The sequence below is a fragment of the Panthera uncia genome, chromosome B4 (assembly GCF_023721935.1).
Source record: "Panthera uncia isolate 11264 chromosome B4, Puncia_PCG_1.0, whole genome shotgun sequence".
NCBI lineage: Eukaryota > Metazoa > Chordata > Mammalia > Carnivora > Felidae > Panthera > Panthera uncia.
The window spans coordinates 65,530,650-65,544,166 of NC_064809.1; the positions used below are offsets into that span (position 1 = coordinate 65,530,650).

Sequence of the window (13,517 nt, forward strand, 5' to 3'; positions counted from 1 at the left end):
TATTTTTCCTTCCCTACAAAAGCAAAAGTTTATTAGTGATGGTATTAGGAGGAGGACCTTTAGAAAGTGATTAGGTCATGATGTTGGAGCCCTCATGAATGAAATTAGTGCTTTTAAAAGGAGACCCCAGAGAGTTCTTCTTGCTTCTTTCACTGTGTGAGGACACAGTGAAGAGACAGCTTTCGCTGAACCAGGACTGAGGCTGTCACCAGACCCTGAATCTGAGAACACTTTGATTTTGGACTGCCAATTTCCAGACTGAGAAATTAATTTCTGTTGTTTATAACCACCCAATCTATGGCATTGTGTTAGTGCAGCCTGAATAGATTAAGACTCTTTACTAAAAGAAAGGGCACTGGTGCCGCTGGGCCACTGCTAGAATCAGGGACTTGAATATCATCAAGATTTTTTTCTCATTTTAGATATTAACTTAATTCTCTCAGGTTGTCTTTTTCATTTAGGCTTAAAACTTGACCTTAAAAAAGTAATATTGTTCATCTCTCCTGTTTTGCCACAAGGGAAACACTGAGAGTTGTTGCTTGGTTCTGAGTTTTAAAATTTTACTGAAAGGATACTACCTTGCCCTATTGGTGCCAGGTCCTAGCACTGGAACAATTATTTATAACCACAAGGATGTGATCCTATTATTGATTCATCTTGGGTCAGATGGCTGCCCCTAAATCAATCATTTTTCTAGAGACAGGGTTTTATAGGAAGATAGGAAGTTCTCTATGCAAACCATATAGCTGGTGTGTATGTAAAAAGCATTTTTCAGAAAAGGAAAGTAGTTAAAATACTGAGCAGACCAAATCGTGATATCTTGTATAAGGAGAGAAAAGACTTATGTTTCTATCAAGTTTAAAAATCTAGGGGCACCTGAATGCTCAGTAAGTTGAGTATGCTTAACCGACTAGGCCACCCAAGTGCCCCATGAGTGACTGACTCTTGATTTTTGGCTCAGGTCATGATCTCACAGTTGTGAGGTCGAGCCCTGCAGTGGAGCCTACTTAAAAAAAATCTATTAAGAGAGATAGAGTTAATGAAGTACAATAAACTGCTGTAAGTGCTATAATAGAGAACATATGTAGTGGTATGGACATGTATTACATAGCATCTGATATAGTTGGGGGGTCAAGGAAGTTTTGGGAGAAGAAAACAATAGAACTGAATTATTATGGCCCTTTTTATGAGGACTATGTAAGATGATGAAAAAGAGATGATTTGAATTATTTATGACAGTTTTTAGTGCTGTAATGACTTCTAGTACATATAGAATATAGGTAGTTTTAGTAGACTTCTAAGATGTACATTTATTTAATGAACATTGTATATCAAACATTGTTTTTAAAAGATTTTATTCTTATTTCTTATAATTATAATTTTTTTCATTATAGAAACTGTGAGAAAACCAACCCATGTGAATATGCATAGAGATATAAAAATGCCCTTAAGAAAGCATGATTTAGAACTTCCAATGTCACCTCACTATATACCATCTAAGCTCTGCATTGATGATGTAGAAAACAAGTAGGTTTTATCTAGGTTGTATATTATTTAGGTATTTAAACAGGTCATTATCAGTACTGTTTTATTCATTGGAAAATGTACAAAGGACTTACTCTTCTAGCTGTTTGTTTGTTTGTTTGTTTTGTTTTTGTTTTTTTTTTTGGTTTGGCTGTTAACAGTATTATTAAACTATTAAGACCTTTATCAAATGAGCTAATGTTTATACTATGTATTTTATGTGTAGTTTGACTTTCCTTATCCTAAAAATGTCTCTTGAGTAATAATATATATATATTTTTTTTTAATTTTTTTTTTCAACGTTTTTTATTTATTTTTGAGACAGAGAGAGACAGAGCATGAACGGGGGAGGGGCAGAGAGAGAGGGAGACACAGAATCTGAAACAGGCTCCAGGCTCCGAGCCATCAGCCCAGAGCCTGACGCGGGGCTCGAACTCACGGACCGTGAGATCGTGACCTGGCTGAAGTCGGACGCTTAACCGACTGCGCCACCCAGGCGCCCCTAATATAATTTTTATAAAATTAGAGAATGATTTAGAGTTCTATATGTTTTTGTGTATTTGTATACAACTATGCATTTTAAATATATAGAAAAAGATAAGTTTATTGCCAGCTATTTTTTTTAACCTTAACATTTTCTTTTCATTTGTATGTACTATCAAAGACTAGGCAACAAGAAAGAACTTGCCCCAGTTCAGGTGAGATTTAAAACAAAAATTTTTAAGTTACTTTAACAATCGTGACATACCATCAAATGATATAAATTTTTCAAATATCAGAGAAAATTGTCCTTTAAAATTTTGTTTACAGTCTTAAATTATTTTTAAAGTTTTTTTTTTTATTTTAATTTTATTTTTTATTTTTGAAGGAGAGAGAGAGACAGAGCATGAGCAGGGGAGGAGCAGAGAGAGAGAGGGAGACACAGAATCCGAAGCAGGCTCCAGGCTCTGAGCTGTCAGCACAGAGCCTGATGTGGGGCTTGAACTCACAAACCGTGAGATCATGACCTGAGCCAAAGTCGGACGCTTAACCAATGGAGCCACCCAGGCGCCCCTAAAGTTTTCAATATGAGAAAATTATACCTTAAGAATATTTTAACTGATTGTTTATGAGGAACCCTTTGGAGTTCTAGTAATGTAGATTAGTCCTCTGTGTATATAACAATTGATTCTCCTTGTTACTGATGAGCTACAAAGGATAATTCATTTGGGGATTCCTGATTTGGGTTAATATGATAAGCTGAGAAATTCCTCTCTTCTAGCATAGTGACTGGATTATTTTATATCAAATTATTTTCAATATTTCCACTGGTCTCAAGATTATTTTTTTCAATGCATTGCAAGTGATTTTTTAGTAAATAAAATTTTAATCAATTAGAAAATCTATAGATTGTGATTAAAGCTTGAAATTTTAAGGTTTAATGCTACATTATTATCTTTCTTTGCTTTGAATTGCCAAAATTAAACTACATCAGAGAATGGCAGTGATACCAAAATCTTTTGGAAATCTTTTTACCTGAATTGTGGGTCAGTGAAACTCAAATTTCCTGTCATTTGGAGATGGCATGAAACTTGAGGGTGGATCAGTAGTAAGAAAGGCAGACGGAAAGGAGCTCTTAAGTACAATTTTAGTTGATAACCTATCATGTCTTAACCTCTCTCATCTTAAGAAATCTTGTTAATTACTGATGACTTACTTTTCCTTGGAACTTCTTCTGCAGTCCATGACCTTTTCCACTTCTATTTGACTTTCCTCTTTTCTAGTTTATATATTTTGGCAAATCGAATGGTTGTATCTTCTTTTCCTATAGTTGTCACAAGTAATGGACTCAGAAAGAATGTTTGAACCTCAGTTCAACAGAATAGAAAATTGCAGTTTTACTCCACCATCCTTCGCAGCAGAGTTATCTTCTAACAGAAACATTACAAAACAAAATTTCATTCCCAGAACAGCACCTAGTCCTCAGAAAGTTGCATATGAAAAAAAGCAGGATGAGCAGGTACATTTAAATCACTAGACTTAGCATTTTATATTATTGTATTTTTATGAAATGCTCTTTTTTTTCTGTTCTGATGGATTTAAAAAATAATGGTTGTGAATTGCTATAGATATAGCCAATTTAGGATGTCAGGTATAATAATTCCTCTTTGGTCAAAATTTAATTGTCTGCACTGTAAAAGATTATGAATTCAAAAACTGGAATGTTCCTTAAAAATATTTGAAATCATCATCCTTTTATAAAATAATTGACAGTGAAATTGAAAATAGTTCAGTATGAGTATATAAGAGCTGATGATGGTAATCACAGTAAATGACTAGTTGGTGATGTCATGGTGGCCCAATTTGTATGATATGGAAAGGACCCTATGAAGAGCAGTACATAATCTCAGTGATGTCATGGTAATCCATTAAATTAGGAGTTGGGATGGCTTGATTCTTTTTTATGATTTGACAGGTGACAACTGGTTATGTGCACTTGAATTCAAACTATACAAATCTTTTTGTATAGATAGAGATGTGTAGTGCTAAAATGTTCTGTCAGTGAATTCTCTAAAATTAAAAATCTAAAAACATCCAGAGTTTAAAATTCTGAAATATATCTGCCATAGGCCATACAAGTAGTCATTTTATTAGATTATATAGAGAGTTTAAAAAAAATAAATAAAATTATGTATTATACTAATGTATAGTGGTAGTGGGGGGAAATGGTTATATAAACATGATGTCTTGTTAATGGCAATATTTAGTTTTGAATTTTTCCCATTTTTTTTTAGCATGCACTGGTTTTATGCCATATTTCTGTATTTGTCACTTATAAATGAATTTATAATTTATAAATTTGTAATTGCAATTTTATAAATTATAGTTATATATGGTATGTTATATATAATATATAATGATATGATTCAGTTTTATTAAGATATTTATTAAAATATGTTTTCTGTTTTCCAGAGAAGAGAAAATGAAGTATTATATTCCAGTGATATGTTATCCTTACTAATATAAGGATCCATTAACTTTGGAATGATACAATAAAAACCATTTAGTTATTAGTTTGCATTTTATAAGACTAAAATGTGCATCCTAGATAGATTATGGGATAGAGAGAATAAAACTCTCTGTAATCTCTACTTAAATAATCTTTGCTTTTAGGCTGCAGGTTAGTGATTATCTCCAGAGGGGTAAATAATAATATACTTAATACCCAGAAGAGAAAATTAAAGAGAGAGGCTAATGTTCTTGTCCAGGATGTAGTGTCACATTGTGAAGTATTAGAGAAGTCTTTAATTGCTTATTTGGAGTGGTTTCAAAAAAAGTGAGAAGAATTAAAATGGAACTGTAAAACAAAAATGAGTTGAAAAAACAGGCTAGAAGAAAAAGTAGGCTTTGGCTTGCTGGTCTTTGAAAAAGTAGTATAGAGCCAACATATAGTATTCTCTTCTCTTTTGGTCTGTTTTTGTTTCTCACTTCATGAGATGACTTTGTCCCTGCATTTCTGTCACTGTTTCTTTGAAACTGAGATGTGAGATGTATTTCCAGACATTACTTCTAGCTCTCCCTGACTTTTGACTCCCCCTCTTTTTCTGAATATCTCTTTTGTTTTCCCTTGTTTCATTTTGTTTTGTTTTTTACTGACTTTCTGTCATTGGTTGTCTTTGGACTTCTCATTTCTATGTTTCATGGCTAATAAGTAAAATGTGTTACAAATATAAATTATTATTACTGGATAGATTAGTGTTGGGCCACTGTAATGTCATACATTATATGGTACCATCCATATTAACACATGGATTACCTCATCTGGTTCCACAAGTTTTTCCATATGTTCCCCATTTTGGACTCAATGATACTGATATTCAGAAAGATTAAAGTAGCATTCTAAAATTACTCAGTAAATGGAAAAAACAGATAAGTACAGCTAGTTTTTTTTTCTTTTTTTTTTTTAGACAAATTATTTTCTGTCAGAGACAATTTGCTCAATTGTATATAACCATTCATCTATCTGTGGACATTTGGGCTGTTTCCACACTTTGGCTATTATTGATAGTGCTGCTATAAACATGGGGGTACATGTGTCCCTTTGAAACAGCACACCTGTATCCCTTGGATAAATACCTAGGAGTGCAATTGCTGGATCATAGGGTAGTTCTATTTTTAATTTTTTGAGGAACCTCCATACTGTTTCCAGAGTGGCTGCACCAGCTTGCATTCCCACCAACAATGCAAAAAGAGATCCTCTTTCTCCGCATCCTCGCCAACATCTGTTGTTGCCTGAGTTGTTAATGTTAGTCATTCTGACAGGTGTGTAAGGTGGTAAAAAATATATATATTTGTTAACCTCTGAGAAAATGGTACTCCTCATAGTATCAGTTCTGTATTTTAATAATCATGTAAATACCGGTATTGCTTTTATTGCTAGCACATTATTTTGTTTTCAATAAGGACACAATTACTTTCTTTTAAACCAGAAAATACTTTTTTTTATTTGCATATAGAGATCCACTTGAATGGTATTTTATGGTAAATAATTTAAATTGTGTATATGTACATTTACCATTTTGGCAGATTCTTCTTTCTTTTTTCAGCTCATTAAAGTTAATTATTCTAATAGTTTGGTTTCCAAATTAAATGAAAATCAAGATGCTCTCAGTCCATCATATAAAACAGCACAATTTGGGTCATTATTCGAAAGATTAAACAGGTAAGCAAAGATTTTTAATTTTTTAAGTAATCTCTACACAAAACATGGGGCTCAGACTTAACCACCCTGAGATCAAGAGTCACATTCTCTACCAACTGAGCCAGCCAGGCGTCCAGGAAAGCAGTCTTTGAAGGAAATAAAGAGGCTGCAGCATTCTTTGAGTATTAATTTGATTTTAATGGACACATTTTTTTAGAAATGTAGACAAACCTAAGTAATACTTCTAGAAAAAACACTGGAAGTTAAATAAGCATTTAATTAAAATAGTTTTAAGTAATTATTTTCTAATGTGCACAGTCTACCTTTCAATTATTTAAAAAAGCTCTTTTGAGCCAACGTGTTTGCATTTGTTTTATAACATCCATAAATTGCTAGTTCTTTTTCTGTATCATAAACATATTTATTTTTCATATTTGTGGTAGTTGATCAGTGCCCCACTTTTATTTTCTAGCTATTTGTATACAAATCCTGGCTCATTGTTTTAAAATCCATTAAACTTGTAAAACCAGTTTGAATCACTCTTGGTAATCGTGGAGAGAAACCTTGACTCTGTAATCCCATCCCAGTATTCCTCATTTTAGTAAATGACACTACTGTTCACTCACCTGCTTACACCAAAATTAAAGTTGTCCTTGATTGCTTCCTTTCCTTCAACTGCCAATATCTGTTACATCAACAAAGTATTGCCACTTCTGTACTTTAATAAACTTTAAAGTTAACTACTCACATTTCTACCTCAAGAGGTTCCATCCCAGTCTAAGCCACTACTGACTATAGCCTGGATAATTGTAATAGCCACATAACAGTTCTTTTTGTTTTCTCTGTCCTGAGATCCATTTATTATTATTATTTTTTTACAGTTCTATTGATGTATCATCAACGTGCAACAAACTGAATTTATCTAAAATGTGCACTTTGCTAAATTTTGACCTGTATCAAATATAATGAACATGTTCATCATCATTGGTAGTTTCTTTGGGCATCTTTGTAATCTTCCTCTGGCCACTTCACATCCCTTACTCTCAGCCTAAGGCAACTGCTGATCTGCTTTCTATTAGTCTGTATTAATTAGTCTGTATTTTCTAAAATTTTATGTAAGTGGCATCATATAGTATGTTGTCTTTTTGGTCTAGTTTCTTTCACTCAGCATAATTATTTTGAGATTCTTCTATGTTGTTTGTTGTATACATTGATATTCATTCCTTTTTATTGCAGAGTAGTATTCCATTGTATGGACACAGCACAATTTATTCATCTGTTGATGGACATTTGGGTTTTTTCCCCTCCAATTTTGGCTATTCCAAACAAAGCTGCTATGAAAGTTCATATAAAAGTCTTTGGACATACGCTTTCATTTCTCTTGGGTAAATATCTGCAAGTGGAATGGCTGGGTCATATGATAGGTGTATATGTAACTTTTTTTAAGGAACCAACAGACTATTTTCCAGAGTGATTTGAATCATTTTACATTCCTGTCAGCAATGTATGAAAGTTCCAGTTGCAACACTTCCTTGACACAGTTGGTACAGTCAGTCTTCTAAGATTTAGTCAGTAGTAGTACAGCTTTCTCCCTCTATCTGAAAGCAGAGCATTCCTATGAAACCTTTCATAAATTGAAATGGTGTTGTAAAGCAAAGAAGCAATTACAATTAACTTATATGGAAAATTTTTGGAGCTTTCCCAGACCCCAAAAAATAATCTCCCTTAGGTTTTTCTAATACCTTAGGACACATCTTGTCAATGATGCACAAAATAAATTGGGATAAGGCACAGATGCGCGCAGACACAGTTCAAAGCTGCAATAGCTTGATGCTGAGATGCTGGGTGTAGTTCTGGGGAAGGAGCCTGGCAGTGCCACTCTTGCTGCTCAGGGTACCGTGTGCATGCCGCGTCTCTGACAGCTTGCTGCAGAACAAACACTGACTGACAGCTGTTTTCACTTTTCACCTTTTTTTTTTTTGTAAAAGCAAAAATCCTTTTCAGATTTCCTTGGGTTAGTAAAAATAGGTACTAACGTAGATCCTTTCATAAAAGCGAAGTGGCATAATGTAAGCTTTTGAAAAGGCTGGATACATGTATCTCATTGTGGTTTTAATTTTACATTTCCCTAACAACTAATGATGTTCACAGCTTTTCATGTGCTTATTAGCTATTTGCATATCTTTGGTGAAATGCTTACCCTTTTTATTTCTGTAATTTTCTTTTTGAAGTAAAAAAAGGTTTTGATTTTGATTGAAATCCAGTTTATTAATTTTTTCATTTATGAATCTTGCATATGGTGTCATAGCTAACGAATCTTTGCTTAAACCAGGGTCATGAAGGTTTTCTCCTGTCTTGTAGTTTTAGATCTCACATTTAAATCTGTGATCCATTTTGAGTTAATTTTTATATATGGTGTGAAGTGAATTTCAAAATTCATCATTTACATTTGTGGAAAGGAAAGAAAATCTTTTCCCCGCTGAATTGTTTTGGCACCTTTGTTGAAAGTCAGTTCACCGAAAAATGTAATTTATTTTTCCCTTGGAATCTCAGTTCCATTCCATTGATCAATCATGTCTGCTTTTATATTAGTGCCATGCTGTCTTTATTACTATAGCTGTATTGTAAGTTTTGAAATTGGGAACTACATTAGTCCTTTAATTTGTTCTTCTTTTTGCAAAATGTTTTGGCTCCTAGGTCTTTGCATTTCCATCTAAGTTATAGGATCAGCCTGTCAGTTTCTATTTAAAAAAAGAAAAAAAGAAAAAGAAAGAGCAAGAGAGAGAAAGCAAGCCCACTTGGAATTTGGGGATCAACTTGGGGAAAATTGTGATTTTAAAATTAGTGATTCTTCCAATCCACAAGCATGAATTGTTTTTCCTATTAGTTTCTTTTTTTTTTTTTTGAATGCAGATTTCATTCATAGTAATATGAATGAAGCTTTCTTCATAGTAATCCTAAATTTGAACTGTTCCAGATGTCCATTAAGAATAGAATATTAAAGGGGTGCCTGGGTGGCTCAGTTGGTTAAGCATCCAACTTCAGCTTGGGTCATGATCTTTCGGTTCGTGGGTTCAAGTTCCACATCGGGCTCTGTGCTGACAGTTTGGAGCCTGGAGCCTGCTTCAGATTCTGTGTCTCCCTCTCTGCTCCTCCCCTGCTTATGCTCTCTCTCTCTCTGTCTCTCTCTCAAAAATAAACATTAAAAAAATATTATACGTACACGTGCAACTAGTGAAACATTGTGTGTCAACTCTACTTCAATACAAAGAATAGAGTATTATATAATCATATAATGGAATAATACACAGAAATGGAAAAGAATGGACTACTGATAACATGCAGTAGCAAGTAACAACATGGATGAAACTCCATACCAAAGAGGACCATTGTATAATTCCATGTATATGAAGTCCAAAGACAGCCTTGATTAATGTATGGTGACAGCAAACAGAATGGTGGTTACTGTTGGGAGTTATAAACTTGGAGGAGCATGAGAAAACCTTCCAGTATGCTTGAAATGTTCTCTCTCCCCAGCCCCCACAGTTTTATTGAGATATAACTGACAAAAATAAATTCAAATAAGTCGTATGTTTAAGGTGTTCAACATGATGATTTGATATACATATATGTTGTGATATGATTACCACAGTCAAGGTAACTAGCATATTCATCACCTTATGTAGTTACCTTTGTGTGTGTGTGTGTGTGTGTGTGTGTGTGTGTGTGTGTGTGTTAAGTCTATGTAAGAGATGCTCTGTTAACAGATTCCAAATATGTAATGTATTATTCTAGCCCCTATGTTGTACATTAGTGACAAATATAACTTACTTGTGTTTTAACTGGAAGTTTGTACCCTTTGACTAATATCTCCCCATTTCCACCCCCGCCCCCCACCCCCTTCCCCAGCCTCTGGCAGTTCTGCTCTTTGCTTCTTGGAATGTGACTTTTTAGATTCCGCATATAAGTGAGGTCACATGGTATTTATATTTCTGTGTCTGGCTTATTTCACTTAGCGTAATGTCATTCATATTCATCCATATTGTCACAAATGTCAGGATTTCCTTATTTTTTTATGGCTGAACAATATTCCATTGTATTTAATCTTTAATTTCTCTTAGTGTAATGTATTGTGTTCAATAAAGCCTTGTGCTTCCTTGGCTAAATTTATTCCTAAGCATTTTATTCTTTTTATGCTTTTGTGAGTGGTATTATTTTCTTAGCTTCATTTTTGAATTGTTCTTTGCTGGTATATAGGAATACAATTAATTTTTTAAGATTGATCTTGTCTCCTGTGACCTTGTTGAACTCATTATTAGTTTTACTAGTGGTTTTGTAGATTCTTTAGGTTTTTCACTATTACTGGATTATGTTGTCTATAAATAGAGATATTTTTAATGGTTTTTCAGTCTGGATGCCTTTTACTTCTTTTTCTTGCTGACTGCAGTGACTAGAATCTCTAGTATAGTGTTGAATAGCAAACAAGCAAGGCAAGAGTGGGCATACTTGTATTATTCCCAGTCTTAGAGAAAAGCATTTAGCCTTACACTATCATGATGTCAGTTGTAGGTTTTTAGTAGGTGCCCTCTATCAGGGTTAGGGAATTCCCTTCTATCCCTAGTTCTTTGAAAGTTTTTAGCATGGATTTTGTCAAATGTTCTTTCTGTGTCTCTTGAGATTATCTTGTAGGTTTTTTTCTTTTATTCTATTAATATATTGTATATTACTTTATTTTCAAAAGTTAAACCACCTTAGGTTCCTGGGATAAAAGCTGCTTGATCTTGGTATATAATCCTCTTCATATCTTGTGGGATTTGGTTTGCTATTATTTTGTTGATAATTTTTACATCTCTGTTCGTGAAGAAATTGGTCTGATTTTTTTCTTGTGATGTTTTTGGCTTTGGTACTAAAGTTGATACTGACTTTACGGTAGAGTGAGTTGGAAAATGTGTCCTCTATTGAAGGAATTTGTGGAGGATTTATATTTTTTCCTTAAATGTTTTTGCACCTGCTTTACTTAATGGGATGACTTTTAACTACTATATATATTTTTTAATGTCTTTAGGTTTTCTAATTTCTTCTTGAGTCAATTGTGGCAATGTGTGTTTTTCTAAGAATTTATTCATTTCATCTAAGTTGTGTAATTTGTTAGCTGTGTGATAAAGTTGTTTATAGTATTTCCTTGAAAACCTTTTAATTTCCTTAAAGTTGGTAGTGATGTCCCTTCTTTAATTCTAGATCTGTGTATTTCTTCTTTTTCTTTCTTGGTCAATATAGCTAAAGATTTTATTGATATTTTTAAAGAACTAAGTTTTGCATTTCATTTGCTTTCTTTGTTATTTTTCTGTTTTCCATTCCATTGATTTCTGTCTTAATGCTCATAATTTCCTTTTTCTGCTCACTTTGGGTTTAGTTTGTCCTTTGTGTGTGTGTGTGTGTGTGTGTGTATTTTGTAGATTCTTAAAGTGTAACTTTAACTTACTGATTTGATATTTTCTTCTGATTTAATATAAGTATTTAAAACTGTAAATTTCCCTCTAACCAATGCTTAGAGGTCAACCAATGATTGCTTGGAGGTTGTGTTTAAACATATTGAGCTAATAAGGCTTTTTTTCTGTGTGCAAGAACTCACATTCAGTCAGGGATGAGTAGATACCTGATGCCCTCTCTTGAGTGTGTATACAGCTTTACACATGTATGCAGCCTTTCAGACTGCTGGGGTATTTGGGAGTTTTCTCGATCTCCCTATGAAATTTCTGGATGGTTTTTTGCTTGCTCCAAATATAGCAACCTCAGTTAGCTGTGGTGATGGGCTTTCCTGAGGGCTTGCCACCAAGGTAATGTTATTTTTGGCAAATTCCCTGGGCATGGGGCTCCTCTGTCTTCATTCCTAGACTACTAAGCATTGGTAGAGCTATCAGCCATGGAGCTGGGGGTGGGAGGGAGGTAACTTCCCAGGGCTCCACAGTGGTAAGTGTTCACTGTTAAGGTTTAGTATTTTTTCTTGAAGTACTGCTTCTCAGTTTATTGTATGCCTTGGTTACTCTCCAGATTCTGAAATGATTGTTTCTGCAAGTGTTACCTGTTTCTGTCATTGCTTTTGGGCGACAGGATTTGCCAGACTTTTCACTTACTCCAAGAGTCTGTCCCATATTGATTAATTTTTGAATGTTAAATAAGCTTTGTATTCAGGAGATAAACTCCACTTGTTATAGCATGCTATCGTTGTTATGCATTCTTGTTTTTGATTTGCTAAAATTTTATCAGGAATTTTTGCATTAATCTTTATGAGGGTTATTATTTTCTATATTTCTTTCCTTGTGATAACTTTGTCTGGTTTTGAAATCAGCCTAACGTTGATGTAGTAGGGTGACTTGGGATGTATTCCCTAATGTGTAATTTTCTGAAGGTTTATGTAGAATTGATACAATTTCTTCCTCAAATGTCTGATAGAGTTCATCAATGAAGCCAATTGGTATGGAGTCTTTTTTTGTGGGAAGGTTTTTTTAAAAACTATAATTTCCATATTTTACTAAATACAAGGCTAGTCTGAATATTTTTTCTTTGAGTGAAATTTGGTAGTTTGTCATACAAGGATTATATCTATGTTTTATCTATGTTGTAGAATTTATTGACTGGAAATTAATAATAATCTCTTGTTATGTATTTAAAATTTTTAACATTTGTAGTGATGTCTTTTCTCTCCTTGCTAATACATATAAGTTATGTCTTTCCCTTCTTTTTCCTGTTTTAAATTGAAGTATAATTGGCCTGTAACATTATAGTAGTTTAAGGTACAGTGTAATTAAATATTTGTATACATTGTACAATAATCACAATAAGTATAGTTACCATCTGTCAAGATACAAAGTTACAAAATTCTTATGTTGAGAATTTCTAAGATTTAACTCTTAGCAAATTTCAAGTACGCAATACAATATTAATTGACTATAGTCACCATGCTATAGTCACCATTACATTCCCATGACTGACTTATTTTATAATTGGACTTTTTACCTCTTGACCAACTTGACCCATTTCACCCACTCCCCAACTTCCCTCCCCTCTGGCAACCACCAGTCTGTTCTTTGTATCCATTAGTTTTGTTTTGTTTGCTTGTTTGTTTTTTTTCTTTATTTTTTAGGTACATAAGTAAAATTAAGTTATTTTTCTTTATTTCTCTGGCTTATTTGATTTAGCATAATACCCTCAAGTTCCATGTATGTTGTTACTGTTCCATGTATGTTGTCATGTTAATGACAAGATTTCATTCTTTTTTATAGCTAATAGTATTTCATTATATATATATATA

General features: G+C 33.5%; 1 protein-coding gene across 2 annotated transcripts in view; it reads left to right on the forward strand.

The window, feature by feature from the left end:
* The window catches only part of CB4H12orf40 (chromosome B4 C12orf40 homolog), a 101,960-nt gene that overhangs the window by 49,842 nt on the left and 38,601 nt on the right, over window positions 1-13,517 (forward strand). For both annotated transcript variants that reach the window (XM_049625283.1, XM_049625284.1), the window contains exons 4-7: window positions 1,395-1,527; window positions 2,189-2,222; window positions 3,335-3,523; window positions 6,111-6,226. In XM_049625283.1, coding sequence (XP_049481240.1) covers window positions 1,395-1,527; window positions 2,189-2,222; window positions 3,335-3,523; window positions 6,111-6,226 — 472 coding nt within the window. The remainder of the gene's footprint in view (window positions 1-1,394; window positions 1,528-2,188; window positions 2,223-3,334; window positions 3,524-6,110; window positions 6,227-13,517) is intronic.